General features: G+C 42.3%; 1 protein-coding gene across 4 annotated transcripts in view; it reads left to right on the plus strand.

Moving 5' to 3' along the window:
- The window catches only part of LOC137352531 (perilipin-2-like), a 56135-nt gene that overhangs the window by 16042 nt on the left and 23322 nt on the right, over window positions 1–16771 (plus strand). For all 4 annotated transcript variants that reach the window (XM_068018095.1, XM_068018092.1, XM_068018093.1 and 1 more), the window contains exons 6-8: window positions 967–1160; window positions 8301–8432; window positions 10078–10344. In XM_068018095.1, coding sequence (XP_067874196.1) covers window positions 967–1160; window positions 8301–8432; window positions 10078–10344 — 593 coding nt within the window. The remainder of the gene's footprint in view (window positions 1–966; window positions 1161–8300; window positions 8433–10077; window positions 10345–16771) is intronic.

Here is a 16771-nt window from a genome sequence, read left to right on the forward strand (position 1 = left end):
TTTAACAAATGCGTGTTTTTGCCCAGTTTGTAAAGACATTCAAACTGACTTAATTTTTTTTTTCCAGATGAGAGGACATTGTGTGTTTGGCAAATAAGTAGGGTCATCTTTCCTTGTGCCTTTTTAATATGTCAACATAGACATGTTTCCAACTGTTGTATGATATGCATGCAACACAACGCAAATCAGCCAGGCTATTAATTTTCAAATGATTGAGAATTCAAATGTTCTGGTTGGGAATTAAAGATAAATGTCTGCTTGAAAAAGCTTTAGTGCTCATCGATGAAGGGTCACTGACCCGAAACGTTAACTCTGCTTCTCTTTCCGCAAATGCTGCCAGACCTGCTGAGCGGTTCCAGCATTTCTTGTTTTTAATTCAGATTTCCAGCATCCGCAGTATTTTGCTTTTATTTTAAGGACATGAACATATGTTGCTTCTTATTTACTGAAGGTGGTGGGGATACTGAAAGAATGGGACCTATGTGAACAGGGAAACAATTTGACTTATGGACTAAGCAGATCTTTCAATTAGAAAGGTTAGCAATGGGTGCTTTCTGTAAGTGTATAACTACCAGCTTTTTACATACACCACAGAAGGCCATTTGGCCCATTGGGTCTGTTTCAGCTCTACAGTAAACAGTCTGTCTGTCTCTGTCTCAAAACCAGTGTAATAATGGCTTGTAGTTGCAGTAAAATTGATGCAACAAGGAATGATCTGAGTGATCTCGGTGGTAAAAGTTTAAATACAAAACGGGACCTGCATCTTGTGAGCCTCTTAGCTTTGAGGAAGAGGGGATTCAGAATGCTTCTTCTCAGTTACAGCGTAGATACTTTGTCTTGTCTTGGGAGTTTCAAAATTGGGGAAGAGTTGCATTCTGGCCATTCTCCACTACTTGTGTTACTACAACATTATTAAAACTTGTCGCTTCATGTTGTTCAGAATTTTTAATTTTTTTTTCCCTTTAGGAACTGTAGATGAGGATTTACCCAGTGAGGAAACAATCAACCCTTCCATACCGCCACAAAGGAACTACAAGCAGGTGTACTTTTTGGCCTCTAAACTGTACAGCCATGCCTACAAACATATTGTAATGTCCATTCAGAATGCTAAAAAGCAAAAGCAAGAAATAGTTGCTTTTGTACCAGACGTTTTCTTTGTGGTAAGTACACCCTGTTTTGTTTGTTTTTGAAGTGTTACCTGTTGGTAATAAATATAGATGATGCTCAAAATGAAGACTGAATTCCATAGAGCGTCATGCATTCATGATAAAATCCCTAAACCTACAATATCGAGTCATGGGTAGCATGATGCTTTAGAGTTGACTGGATAAAGACATTTAAATAATAATTGGAGCTTTGTCCAGTAGATGAATTGCAAAAGTATTCAAAGTTTCATAATGGTCTTCAAAACCTCACAATAGGTCCACAACTTCATGCTATATTAGGGGTGGCGCAGTGGTTAGCACCGCAGCCTCACAGCTCCAGCGACCCGTGTTCGGTTCTGGGTACTGCCTGTGCAGAGTTTGCAAGTTCTCCCTGTGACCGCGTGGGTTTCCGCCGGGTGCTCCAGTTTCCTCCCACAGCCAAAGACTTGTAGGTTGATAGGTAAATTGGCCATTGTAAATTGCCCCTAGTGTAGGTAGGAGAATGGTGGGGATGTGGTAGGGAATATGGGATTAATATAGGATTAGTATAAATGGGTGGTTGTTGGTCAGCACAAACTCGGTGGGCCGAAGGGCCAGTTTCAGTACTGTATCTCTCTACGACTCTATAGTCATTTTGACCCTATATCAATGAAGGTAATTCATCCTACAAAGATATTGCCCATCTCATCAAAAGTCTTACCATAATTGAACAGGGCTTTGGTGAGACCAAACTCTGCATAGTTTTGGTCCCCTTTCCGAAGGAAGGATAAACTTGTCTTGGAGATGGTGCAGTGAAATTTCACGAGATTGATTCCTGGGATGAGAGGGTTGTCCGATGGTGAGAGGTTGACTAGAATGGGTGTCTCTAGAGTTTAGAAAAAATGAGAGGTGATCTCATTGAAATGCACAGGATCCTAAGGGGGCCTGGCAAGGTCGATGCCTAAAACTTGTGCACAAGTTTACAGAATAATTTAATCAATTTTTTTCAATTTAAAACGAGGGATGCAACTCTTCATAGAAAAACTTAAGATGTAGGAACAGGATTAGACCATACAGCCTCTCAAGCCTGCTCTGCCATTCAATAAGATCATAGCTGATCTTTGACTTCCAACTCCACCTTATTGTCCAATTTTTCCTATCTCCCTCGATTTCTCCTAGAATCCAAAAATGTATCTATCTCGGCCTTGAATATACCCAATGACTGAGCATCCACAGCTCTCTGGGTTAGAGAATTTCAAAATATACAACCCTCTGAGTGAATAAATACCTCCTTATCTCAGTCTTAAATGATTGCACCCTTATCTTGAGACTATGCCCCCCCTAGTCCTAGACTATCCAGCCAGGGAAAACAACCTCTCAGCATCTGCCTTGTCAAGCCTTTGAACATTGAACCTACCTAATCTCTACTGGTGCATTTATGCAATGGTCGGGCCAATTTTAACCCTGCCCGCTTGACAAAAACTGGGTAGGTGGGAAATTAAAATGGCCAAAGCATCTTGCTCTCACCAATCCCGTCCACCATCAATCCCGCTGCCTTCCTGTGGCTTGTAATTTTAACCTGCTATTTTGAGCAGGCAAGGTAGGCAGCAAGTTCTTTTCTTTAAAGCTGCTCATCAGGTTCCCCTGACATCTGGGCCTGACTGCAATTTTAACTCGAGGCCTGGACAAGGTAACTGTGTGCTCGCTTCTAAGCCAGGCCAATCTGGCACCAAGTAGATCCAGCACCAGAAGAGGTCCAGAAAATTAAATAACGTTTCCTTTTTTTTTGTTTGTTTTACTTATGGGTCAGGAGAAGCAGGGTTTTGTACCCCGCAAGGAAGCCCTGCATCTCCCTATCCACCTGACTTCCTTCCTGACCCCCTCATAAGCACTTATCTGAGTGCAAGGATCCTTCTCTTAGGTTCCCAATTGTGGCCTCCTGCCACCCAAAATCCTGCTCCCCTCCCACCACAAGCCAGCAGACACTTACTGCTGGGTTCAGGTGGGAGACTGATAAGGGCCCATGCTAAGGATTCTCAGGAGTTAAAATCTGGGCTCAAGAATTTGAAATATTTTTGATTATATTGTAAAGTATAACTTTTATTATTGCCTGAATAGAAATCTGTGCCCAAAACATTTTTGGAAAGGAGACCAGGAAAAAAAGAAAGGGCAAAGAGAAATTTGGGTTTAAAATGTTGCATTGATTTTTGGATAGGTAAAACAAATCTAGCGTGTGTCCTGATTTATTGGAGATGTGGAGCTGCTTTTCCTCCTGCCACTTTTTCCTCTAAAGTCCCCACCCCATCCTCCAAGGCAAGCGTTATGTACTGAGTTAAAATTATCAAAACAAACCAGCAATCTGACAGCAAGATTCCAAGATTGTGACAGGGTGGCAAGGGACTAGATCAGGCATTTGAATGTAGTAGGTGCATGGTCTGGATCCCTTATTGAACAAAAGGGATTCCTGTAAGTACTTGTGGAATAGTAGAAGTAACAGCCATGCTAACTGTGAACTTGTTTTGACGTGAATGTTGCTGTCTGCAAGGACCGAGCATGGACATTTTCAATTTATGTTTCTAACCAATTCTCTCCTTTTTGGGTCTCACCAGGTCATGTGCTTCATGGGAGAGTGGTCAATGCAGTGGTAAACTAATCTATCTGTTTTTCCTTTTTTTTCCCTCCACCTTTTCTCCAAAACCCTCTGCTCCACTGAGATTGGGAATGCAACATAGGCAAGACAAATCAGTGTCCTCCACTCCATAACAGAATTAAAGCACTAGATATTTGCTTAGACATTGAAGGGTCAGAGCTTTGCTCACAGAAAATCCGTGCAAGCAAATGGGGTCTCAGGACCATATAATGTGACTGTTTGAACCAAGAAAAAAAACTGAACAGATGTAGTGTGCGCACTGGGAGAGAGCATTTCAATTGTCAATTTGTATTGGATGCACATATAAGAGAGATTCGTAATGAAGATGCCTGCTTATTGCAGTAAACTGATGTTTGTACTCCTTTCTTATAGGGGAGTGATTTGAGTGTAGGTTGGTGTTTTCAGTCCTTCTATTAACAAAACACAAGGAACTGTACCATTTCAAAGTAGTAACTCAAAACTAACAATGCAGTTGTGCAAAATTTGAAAGCCTTGCAACGGTTCTACGAGGAAATTTCAGCAAAAGATTGTTTTACTTGCCTGAACATTGGCTTAATCAAAGTCCAATTGCTTTCAAAGGGATTGGCTGCCGTGTTGCAATTCTGTGATGCCCAGAATTTCTCTAGTGTGGGGGTGTGGATGGGGTGGAATAAGTGAAAAATGGCATTAATGGCTGTTGACACCATTTCTCCAGAGGTTCCACTGATCATCTGCTGAAGCTACGGATGGAGATCAGGAGAGCCTGACAATCCAAGGCCATGGTGTTTGAAATTCAGGATGCAGCTGAGTAGTCCTATGAATTTCCAGTGCTACCAGATTATTAACTTCTATCCTTCAGTCAGCCTAATCTTTGCTTATGTGTAAAATTATGCCAACTTATCCTAATTACCAAACTGAGGTGGATAAAAAAGGCATGTCTTTTAATGCAAAGAATAAGAGTTGGTCAATTGCAGCATCCCTCAGCTTATAAATCTTGCCAATAATGCTTCATAGCAGCAATTGAATACAATGGTCATGATAGATTGATCTTGCAGTCAAGCTTTTATAACAAAACTAACTCATCTTATTACAGTTCCATCTATTTAATTACATCATTAATCCCATGATTATTGTAAAGTATTCTTTGAGGGAACCCCAACTTGGTGCATCCCTGACTTTTTTCCCCCTTTTTTGTGCTTTTCAAAAACGTAAAAAACATCTGTCATATGATTTGGCTTGTTGGCACAGACTGCCTTTGAAGATTAAAATAAACAGACGCAAACTAAGAAATCTGTACAGAGATTTATAAAGTCTTTTGGCTTCCTGTCCAGCAGAGTAAAGACACACAAGTCGAGTCTCCAGAGATATGCTTCCAGCTGGTGGGGGAGGGAAGAGAGAGAAATCTGAGATCAGTGAATTCCATCTACTTCTTTCTCCCTCTTGGAACATTCATAGAGTCATAAAGTCGTACAGCACAGAAACAGGCCCTTCGGTCCAACGCGTCCATGCCGACCATAATGCCTATCTATACTAATCCCACCTGCCTGCATTAATTCCATATCCCTCTATGCCTTTCGCATTCAAGTACCTGTCCAGATGTCTCTTAAATGTTGCTACTGTTCCTGCCTCCACCACCTCCTCAGGCAGCTCATTCCAGATACCCACTATTCTTTGTGTGAAAAATGTACCCCTTTGATCTCCTTTAAACCTCCTCTCTCTCACCTTAAATCTATGCCCTCTAGTTTTAGTCACCCCTACCATGGGAAACAGACTCTGGCTATTTACCCTATCTATGCCTCTCATAATTTTATATACCTCTATCATGTCCCCTCACAGCCTCCTCCAGGGAAAACAGACCCAGCCGATCCAATCTCTCTTTATAACTCCACCCCTCCAAACCAGGCAACATCCTTGTGAATCTTTTCTGCACCCTCTCCAGCTTAATCACATCTTTCCTGTAATGTGGCAACCAGAACTGCACACAGTACTCCAAATGCGGCCTAACCAACGTTATGTACAACTGTAACATGACGTCCCAACTCTTGTACTCAATGCCTCGGCCGATGAAGGCAAGCATACCATACGCCTTCTTCACCACCCTGTCTACCTGTGTTGCCACTTTCAGGGAACTATGTACCTCCACCCCAAGGTCTCTCTGCTCAACAATACTCCCCAGGGCCCTGCCATTCACTGTATATGTCCTGCCCTGGTTTAACTTCCCAAAATGCATCACTTCACACTTGTCTGCGTTAAATTCCATTTGCCAACCCCTTGCCCACTTTCCCAGTTTAGCTATATCCTGTTGTAACCTTAGACAACCTTCTTCACTGTCCACTATACCACCAATTTTGGTGTCATCTGCAAACTTACTACTCATGCCCCCTACATTCACATCCAAGTCATTAATATATATGACAAACAACAGAGGGCCCAGCGCTGATCCCTGCGGCACACCACTGGTCACCGGCCTCCAATCTGAAAAACAACCCTCCACTACCACCCTCTGCCTCCTATCACCAAGCCAATTTTGTATCCAATTTGCTAGCTCACCCTGGATCCCATGTGTTTGAACCTTCTGAACCAGCCTACCATGCGGGACATTGTCAAAGGCCTTGCTAAAGTCCATGTAGACAACGTCCATCGCCCTGCCCTCGTCAATCCTCTTGGTCACCTCCTCGAAAAACTCAATCAAATTCGTGAGACATGATTTTCCACGCACAAAGCCATGCTGACTATCCCTAATCAGACCATGCCTTTCCAAATGCATATAAATCGTGTCTCTCAGAATCCCTTCCAATAACTTTCCCACCACTGATGTAAGGCTCACCGGCCTGTAGTTCCCTGGCTTATCCCTGCTGCCCTTCTTAGGTCTTAGGTCTTCGGTTGACGAAGCTGTGACCAGAAACTTTTGGAGTGGGGATTGAACCTGTTTTCAGTCTTCACCTCACCTATGGTGAATTCTATGTGTAGTATCTCCTGCCTCTGGCAACACCACCTTATCAAGGATCATGTAGCTGATCATTTGGACTTGCTGATCTTGAAGCGGTTTTTGAGCACAGACCAATTTTTTGTTGTGTGTTGGACAGTTCTGCTGGAAATTATATCCCGTCTTGGGAAGGTGATTTGTTCACTGTGGATTTCCACTGCAGATTTGCTTATATTTGGGTCATGTTTAAAAGTTGTTCGGAATATTGCCTTTCGTATGAGCCATTAACTTGAATGGCAGTAGCTTTGCGTGCCCTGATCCCACTTTACAATTAACCAATCAATCCATAGCATTTGACTTGGACAGTTCAGGAATTCTGTTTTCCCTTTGACTTCATACAGATCCCCATTTTAACACCCCCACTTGATGAAAATCAAGTTAGGGAGCAATTAAAACAAATCCAGTCACTTGCCTGCACTGAAGCTAACCTGCAAGCAGGACATGTGGAGGAAAGCAGCAGGGTTCTGTTTAAATTTGAAAATTGGGCTCAACGATTTAAGATTTCTCGATGAAACACCCTTCCTCCTGTAACCATCACCACCACCCGTTGAGATTAGAAACTAACCACCATCTTTGTCCTAAAGCACTTTGCTGTCACCAGGTCCCATACGCTATTAGTTATCCCTCAAAAAGCTAACTGTTTCCCTGTTCAGTAGGATTTTGGGAAAAGAAAAGGAAATGTACCTTGCAGTTGGTTTTTACTCTTAAATTCTGAATATGCTACACATTGCTACCAATCTACAAAGGGCTCATTAGTTAAAAGGTAATCCTTGCAGTTTATTAAAATCATAAACAACAGCTTTTATAGCACCTTTAACATAGTAGAATCTCCAAGCTGCTTCACAGGAGTGTAATCAGAACCAAAGAAAGATATGTTACAACAGTGACTAAAAGCTTGATCAAAATGGTTTTTCAGGAGCATCTTGAAGGAGAAAGAGTTGGAGAGGCAGAGATGTTTGAGGAGGGAATTCCAGCGTGTGGGGCCTCGATTGTTGAAGCCAGGGCCACCACAGGTGGGACAAAGGAAGGGGTTGCAGAGATGAGGAGGAGTGATAGAGGGATTTGAGCACAAGGATGAGAATTTTATAACTGAACCTGGAGCCAGTGTAGGTCTGAGCACATGGACAAGGTGGCAAGCAGTGTTTTGAATGAGCTTCAGTTTATGAAGGGTGGAAGGTGGGAGGCTGGTCTGAAAAGTGTAGGAAAAGCATAGATTAGGGTTTCAGCAGCAGATGGGTTGAGGCAGGGGCGGAGAAGGGCAATGTTATGCAGGTGGAAGTGGGTAGCCTTTGTGTTGGAGAGGAGATGGGGTCAGAAGCTAAGATCAAGATCAAATAGGATGCCAAGGTTGAGATTGGTCTGATTCAGCCTGCAATGATGGCCAGGCAAGGGGATGGAATCAGTGGTTAGGGAACGGAGTTTGTGTTGGGGGGTGGGGGGGTGGGGGCAATGAAAATGGCTTCAGTCTTCCTAATGTTTATTTGGAGGAAAAGGATCTTTCCTTTTGAAAGCAAATTGAACAAAACTATAAATGAGGATCCTTTAATCTTTTTTTTTTCAGAGAACTTTGGCCAAGGAAAAGCTGAATATTGCCAGCAGCAATTTGAAGATGCAGGATCTAATCAACAGATGGGTGTTAAGCTGGCATACTAATAACATGGAAGGAGAGCAAAAGGAGGGTGGAATTATGGAGGTAACTTTGACCATAAAGCTAGAGCTCAGGAGGGCTAAATTTATATATGCAAGTCCCAGCACAGAACCTTTCCTGTCAGAAATTGTGGATTGCTCCCAAAGGTTCTTTATATTAAAAGTAATGGATAGGAATTTGCGGGGGTGTGCCTGCAATTTTCAGGTGTTCAGCTTGCATTTCTTGCCAGACGCATAATTGACCCTTAGACCACTAAAGATGACTTCAAAATAGACCTTGCAGGTCACCAAATAAGTGTCTCTTCCAAGAAAATCATTTGTATTTAAATACTTCTTGATTGCAACTTCTTGTCAGTGCAAAGAGGCATCTGTCATGTTGATTGAAGTACTGATGGAAACACATCCTAAGTTACCTAGCAGAAAGAAGGAAAATGTTCAGTGGAGGCTTACCCAAAAATACATGTACTGACAAAACATCTGGCTTTTTTCTTTCTGTCAGTGATCGAACGTTCCTTTTGTGTATTCAAACATTTGCCTTTATTTAATATCGCTTTAATTTTACAACAAGGGAAAGTGCAGTAAGCCAACCCATGAAAAGGATCTAAGTGACTGCATTGCATAAAAATGTGTGTTCCTTTTTTCGACATTTTTTTATATCGATGCTTGATTTTTTTCTTTGCTAGGCATTCTCCAAGTGCTCTTTGTACCCCCACCACGACCACCGTCCCCGCCCCATTCCTGCGCTGAAGCCTTGAGATTACATGCAATGTACTTGAAGACAATTTCCTTCTTCCCTGACCCCACAAGAATTGATATATATTTGCATAAAGTTGTAGCAACAAGGGAAATGTCTCAAGGAGGTTGGAACTGCAGCTTTTTTAATCAAAGGAGCTTTAGGTACTCGGGGTGGGGTGGAAATGTTTTTTCAATATGCAAGATTACTCAAAACCAGAATTACTTGATGTGCTCGTTTCCCAGACAGACATCCTTTATTTTGAAAATGAGAGTGCCTCCCAAAAATAGTAAAACTAAAATTTATTTGGTGATGTCCATTGACAGATTGTCACATTTGTTTCAAACTGCTGTAAGTTCAAACAGTCAAATAAAACTGCTTCTGGGAGTTTGCAAAATACGCAAGTGTTTTGGGATGGTAAAATGTTGACCAGTTTGTGATCAATGGTATAATGGCATATTTGACTGATATGCTAGTATCTGCTTTTTAAGCTGAATCAAAATTTGTCTGTTTGCATTGAAAGTCCAATGGGGAAAATGCAGTTTAATGTGGTATAAATCCACATAGACCAGATTTCATTTCTGGTTCCAGATGAGGCAGGTAAGAGAAGAGAAACTACAGTTGCCCACAGTAAACTGGACATGGCAGGATTCCCATTGATGGACCAAATTCTTGTTTGGAAATTCTGCATGTATGAAAGTCAGATTAAGTCACAATGAGCTCAACTGAGATGTATCTTGGAGTTACCCTGCTTGCAAACACTTCACTGGCATCTCACTTGAGCATGGTAGCCAGAAGATGCTTGTGAAACTATCTGAGCAAGAGTCAGGAGATGATTGAGGAAGAAAAGCATTGCCTGGTTTTGGCTAATCCAGGTAAATTGGGTAGCGATTTCAGATGATTAGGTAACTTTAATTATAAAAGAAAATGACTATATGTAACTTCTTTTGTTGTGCAGCCTGCAGTTCCTGGTCTGCACAAGAACTTTCAGACAATCTTCAGTGATATTGCTGCCAACCTGAATGAAGTATCAAATGTTGTGCAGATGAAGAAGCAGCAAACTTTCAAGACTGTACAAAAGGTCTACAGCCAGCTATGGTCCATGAATCTTCCCATCTCCCTGGGCCATTTTGCATCTCAACTGAAAGGAAAGTTGTGGGATTCCTGGAAAGCCTTGTATGTGAGGAAAGATGGTATCCTAAGTGATCTTGCCAATATCTTGCTGGTAAGTGTCTCTAAGTTCCAGACTGTCACAGTAAACAGTGAGCAAACTGTTAGGAAGCAGGTGCATTTTGCATCTACAGGAGTTGCTTGCCAGTGAATCCTTTTGGGTATCATTAAAAGGTTCTAACCTATTATGGTTTTCTGTAAATTGCTCAAAGCATTTTTTTTTTCTTAAGCAAATGAACAGGAGGCTCGAACATTGTACCACATTTATTTTCACATGCTACCTCAAATTTAATTGCGAATTTTCATTTACAGTAGGGTTGTCTCGGGGTTAAGTATGTGACATAAACAGCACCAGGCTAGTGTGGAGCATAAGTACCAGCATAGACCAGTTGGGCCGAATGGCCTGTTTGTGCTGTGAATGCTATGTAAAAAGGAAATGGTGAAAATGGTAGGTAATTTATAGTAAAACTTCAATGCATCATCATCTAAAAGAGGGTTCAACGAACAGCATTTTCTAAAAGGTCCTAAATATTAGTAGCAAACTGTGATTTACCATAAGGGGAAGAAAAGTAGTGAAAAGTGCACCGGAGGAATTATTGTACAGAAGCACATAGAAGGTTGATTGACCTTTTCCAACAGTCCCCAATGCTATTACAGTGGTCTCTGAACTATTTTTGTATCTAAACCTACTTTAAAAGTCATTTTTATGAGATGAGCCATTCAGGTGTTTAATTTAATAAATTTGAAAGTGGATAATGTTCCTGCTCTATATGATACTGCAAAACGACAAAGCAATTCTAGAAGGAACTTTTACTGCAATAATTAACAGTGTTCCTTTTATCTTGTGCTCACTACTCAGATGATCGCAATGAGTCAAAGCGTTTAGGAAACTGCCAAGTTTCTTAGATGTGTCCTTGCTCAGTTAGAGAGATTGTCAGTGTGCATCACTCTTCTAAGTAGCTCTAAAAGACCCAGAATTAATTTTCTGAATTTCCTCCTTTCGAAAGGGATGGGTGTGTTTCGTCTGATAAATTCCTATTGTTTGTAAAACGTTCATATTTAGTTTAGTTTAGAGATACAGCACTGAAACAGGCCCTTCAGCCCACTGAGTCTGTGCCGACCATCAACCACCCATTTATACTAATCCTACACTAATTCCATATTCTTACCACATCCCCACCATATTCTTAGACCTGCCTTGTCATGATCAAGTTATTTTAACTGGATTGTATAAGATTTGTGGGGACCCACTAACTCTCTGGATAATCAAGTCAGTACATCTTTCTAGATGTTTTCTGTGAACATCTTTTGCTAAGTATTACAAATTGACAATAATCGGTGCCGTGGGCAATGTCTAAATCTTGAGGACTTTGAACAAGCTTAGCTTCAGTACTTCAATATTAGTATTTCAATAATACTGAGTTCAAAATGACACTCAATTTAAATTGTCCCATTTTAAAAACATCTAGACATTCAGGGTGGGAGAGCTGGGTATGATCAGGAAAGCAAAGAATATAATAAAAGCCAAATTTCTGTGAATCTACCTTAGAGTTTTAATTTTACTACTTTTGGGAGGTGATCTCTTGTATTCGAAGTACAGGATGTCTGCCTGGGAAAGTAACATTTTTTTCTGGACACTCAGCTCCTACTACATTTAAGGATAGGCCATACAGATGCAGAGTAGATTTCTTCTTAAACTAATAATATGCCTTAATTCTTGAGAGTAGAAACTCCAGCCAACATGTTTCCATTTCCTGGCCCCCGGTTAAAAGTCACTTAAGGTGAGAATTATGGAATAGTTAAGAATTTTGTTAGGCAAAGGTATTGAGGGCTACAGAACCATGGTGGGTAGATGGAATTAATATATAGATCAACCATAATCTAATAGAAGGGCTGAATGGCCTACTGCTGTTGAAGAAAAACAAAACTCAATATATGTGAAGGTGCGGATTGGGGAAGCAGAGACATGTGGTTACAATAGAAAATAAAAGAGAAAGAAAAGAACTGAGGGAGGCAAGGAGCTCCATGAGAAGCAATTAGAGTTGGCCACTGTGAGGATTTAGAAGAGGGTGTAAGACACCCAAGTGTTGGATTTTCAGCCTCTACTCGGGCTGGGACTGGAAGTGGGCGGGGCTGGTTCCTGGGCTCCATCCTGGCTCCAGGCCATTTTTGCGGAGGTGGGATTGGAGCCAGCTGGACTACCTGCTCATACGTGGCAGATAGCTGGTCAGTCTCATTAAGAGCCAAATGGAAGGCAACTGTAATTCTCCAGTCGGCCTCCAGGTTCCCTCACCAGCTGGGGCCAGTTTAGGTGCCTGGAGGCAGCAGATTGGGAGTGGGCAGCGCTCCTGGCAGGTCTAAAGGCAATCCCTGCCTGTCTGGATGTGGGAGCAGCCTGAATAAGGGCTCCCCCCACCACCACCACCACAGTGGTGGCCTGGCTGCTGAATGTACTTTTTTTTAAAGATTGAAGCACCCTCTCGCTTGCTTACTCTCCAGTGCAGACTGCTTCTCGAAATTGTTGTGCTCTGGTTGGCCCTCCAGCTTTTGAGAGCTTGCCTGCCATCCTTAATTGGACAGAAACCCTGTTTCCATGTCAATTAAAGTGGCGTCCCTGTGAAAATTCCACTAAGTGACTTTGTTGTTGTCTCCACACCCGCCGCACCCCCCCTCCCCCCCATACCTAGATCGGGTTCAGGACCTGGAAATGGTCCCGACCTTTCTTTGCTGCCCCGGAGAGAAAATCCAGCCTCATATTGGGAATTGGGAGCAACAAACAAGGAAAGTTCAGAGAAGCAATAACCACTGGTGTGCCAGGAAAGTACTGACTGAGTTATTTTGTTAATGTAACCTTTTTTATTGACACTTTTTAGAATAACAGAAGCTCACATTGCCTTTAAAATAGCTTGTAGAGTTTGTCCTGTACCAAGCTGGTTAATCTGGTATCATTTATCTTAATCCAGTGTGTTGCCAGTATGTAAAATGCACTCCAGTCTCTCTCTCTTTCTCTCTGGTGTGTGGTGTTTGTTGAAGAGCAGGGGCATTCCTCAGACATCCTGGTCAACATATATCCCTAGAGGCAGCTTGTTTTACATTCCATTAATTTCAATGGCAGAGATGTAAAACAGCCTGCTCATTCACTCTCATCTCCTCCAGCCCCACAACCCTCTGATATCTGCACTCCTCTAATACTGGCCTCATGTGCATCCCCATTTAGTCTCTCCACCATTGGTGGCCTCACCTTCAATTGCCTAGGCCCCAAGCTCTGGAATACCCTCCCTACACCTCTCTACCTCGCTTTCCTCATTTTTAAAATGTTCCCTAAAACCTACCTCTTCAACCAAGCTTTTGGTCATCTGACCTAATATCTCCTTTTGTGGCTCACTGTCATTTTTTAAAATAATGCTCCTGTGTAGCGCCTTGGGACATTTTATTACGTTAAAGGTGCTATATAAGTTGCAGAAGTTGTATGGCCAGTTTCTGTCTCGTAACCTCTCTCTAATCTTATGTATTGCACACACAAAAGTTCTCACAAACAGCAAGTTCTCTGTGACATTGTATACATAAGTGACAATTCAAGAGCAATTTTCTTTGGCTGTTTAGCACTTATAGAGTGTCTTAAGGATGTGAAAGGGGCTTTAATTCCCATGACAACCCCCACCCACCCTCGCTACCAAGATGAACCTTGTTATGGGATGGAGGGAGACCAGGTAATTCGTTTTTATTTGTTCAGGGGATGTGGGTGTCGCATTTATTGCCCATCCCTAATTGCCCTTGAGAAGGTGGTGATGAGGTGCCTTCTTGATCCGTTGCAGTCCTTGGGGGGTAGGTACACCCACAGTGCTGTTAGGAAGGGAGTTCCAGGATTTTGACCCAGTGGCAGTGCAGGAACAGTGATATATTTTGGCAATTTTGCTTTATAAATACTGACAGTTGAGAGTTTTCTTTTTTTTCCTTTTGGTGTTTCTCTCTTTCCATCCCCAACCCCCCACCCTCCAACACCCCAATACCATCTCCATAGAAATCCCACTACGAGCCAGCTTCGGTCAACTTTCAGACCTGAGGTACTAGTAGCCTTTCTGCACCTGGAGACCAGCTTGTAGCTTGGAAGTGTTGTGACTTTGCGTTCTGGCTGGTACTGAAATTTCCATCCAGCATGACTGAATGTACTGTGTACAGCTTTACAGGATGGATGTAAAAGTAAAGGGAAAAGTGCAGCAGAGATTTGCCGAGGCTACAGTGGAGGAGGTTTTGGTTGTGAACAGATTTGAAAAGTTAGAGCTTTTTAAATGGAGCCGAGAAGGTTAAGGCCTTCAAGGTTATGAAAAATGGTGATATGGGGAGGGGGCCGATTTTCAATTAATGGGTAAATTAAGTTGGTGTTGTGTCCACTAACTAGGGCCACCCAATGGTGTCAGTGTAGGTATGAGCCATTTTTGTCTTTGGGCCTTATTAGAATAACACTTGTGAGCTGCCAATGCTGAACAAACTGATGGCAAATCACCGATTTGGGCAGGTAATCCACCAGCTTCTCTGCAGAGTTCAGTGGGAAGTGGAGTTATTTTGTGGGGGGTCTGGTGGTGGGGTTTTGGTTTAAATCCAGGTGGCACGTGCAGTGAAAAACACCACCCATACTTGATGAACTGAATGACTTGGCTTTTATTTTGTGCAGTTGCATTCTATGAATTAAAAGGAAGCAGGACTAGAGAATACTTAGAAACTGCAGCGTGAAGCGTGGCTACCCGACCCAAACCCGACCAGACCCAACGACAAATGTCGGGTTCCGGTCGGGTCTTTCTTCTGGGTCCAGCATTCAGGCTCGGGTCAGGTCGGGCTGGACGTGGACAGTGCTGTCTTGCTCTGGGAAGTAATCTTCAAATGAACATTCAGGACGTCAAGGCGGGAAACGTGCAGTCCGGACTCCGCACTCTGCAGTAAAGCCTGGCTACCCGACCAAACCCGACTACCTGTGTCGAGTTCGGGTCGGTTAGGGGATTTTTAAAAATTAAAGGACTCGGGCCTGGGTCGGGTTCGGGTTGGCTGCTGTCGGGTCGGGTCCAGGTCGGGTTTTAATTTTATACCCGATCCAGGCTTTAGTGCGAAGCTTTCCACAGAAATGAAGATGACCTTTTCTTCTATCCCATTGGAATTGACCTTTTTGCAAGGCACCACCCTCAAAACTACAGTCTGATTTATCAAATGACCTTGGTAGAAAGACATGCTATTGTCAAGAAAAACATGCAATGCCAAATGAGGAATTTTAATTCATCAGTTGGAAACGTACATTAAACTTTTAAAAAGGAAAGCTTGGATCCTACATTTACCTTTTAAAAAGCTGGCAGCCAAGATGGCCACCACAATTTGCATTAAAATACCTCACATTCCAGGACATCGAATTGGCCACGCATGTCTAACAAGATCCCATCCAGGAAAATGGCTTGGATCATTTGAGTAGATTATCCAGTATCACACTTGTTAGCGGGACATTCAAAGCTATCTTGGAACATTAACAGTAGAGACGTACCTCTAGGGGGAAGCATTAAAACAGTGAGACCTGAGAGAGATTGAAAATTCCAAGACTTGAATCTAATTAAATTGCAAACAAGGACACTGAACAATCATGTGCCTGCCTCTGCATCTGTGAAGAACTAGCAGTCTTTTTCTACAAGGACACAAGCTGCTGAGACTCTGAAGCAAGGAAAACCCATGGTGTCTGTGTCTGTCTGTGTGTGTGTCTGTATGTGCCAATGCGTGTGTGTCTGTCTGAGTGTGTGTGTGTGTCTGACCTTGGAGGTGTTTGAAGATTGTTTGCTGGCTGGAAAAGATCCAAGAAGATCCTGCTTGACTGTCTTCAAGAACATCTATGAACGTCTGAAGTCAATTTAGCTGGAAGACAGCTGAATTAACAAGCACCACAGACTGTATTTTTTTTATTTGTTCTGGACTCTCCAATCCAAACTATCCCTTATCACTCTGTTGCCTATTTGTGTGTGAAAGTGTAGCATAGTTTATTATTTTATTTAGATCGGGTTTTTGGTTAAGTACAATAAACTCACCACTTGTTTAAACTCAAGAAGATCTGTCAGATTGGTTCTTCTATGACCACAACAAAGGTGAAAGGTGAAACATTCACTTAAGCAGTGAGCACATCCACTGTTTTAAAAGGAATAAACCTTGTTGCGGTCAAACAAGGAGAAGGACAACAGGGGAGCCTTGTGACCCCTCCTCCCCTGATCACACTGTAGTAATATGTCAGTATTTACTGAATGACATGTGGATATTGTAATTAAACCAATGTGGGGTTATAAATGATTTCCCTCAGAGGCTGTGTCCCATGCTATCTGGGACATGACTGAGAGCATTTTTAGAAGTCTATAACAGTTTATTTTGATAGCATCGGGGCCCATAGGGAAAGACAGTGGATTGGCAAATATGTAGATTCTTCCTGAACTACCATCTACTTAACAAAGGGATGTCTCTAC

The sequence above is a fragment of the Heterodontus francisci genome, chromosome 38 (genome assembly GCF_036365525.1).
Source record: "Heterodontus francisci isolate sHetFra1 chromosome 38, sHetFra1.hap1, whole genome shotgun sequence".
Lineage (NCBI taxonomy): Eukaryota > Metazoa > Chordata > Chondrichthyes > Heterodontiformes > Heterodontidae > Heterodontus > Heterodontus francisci.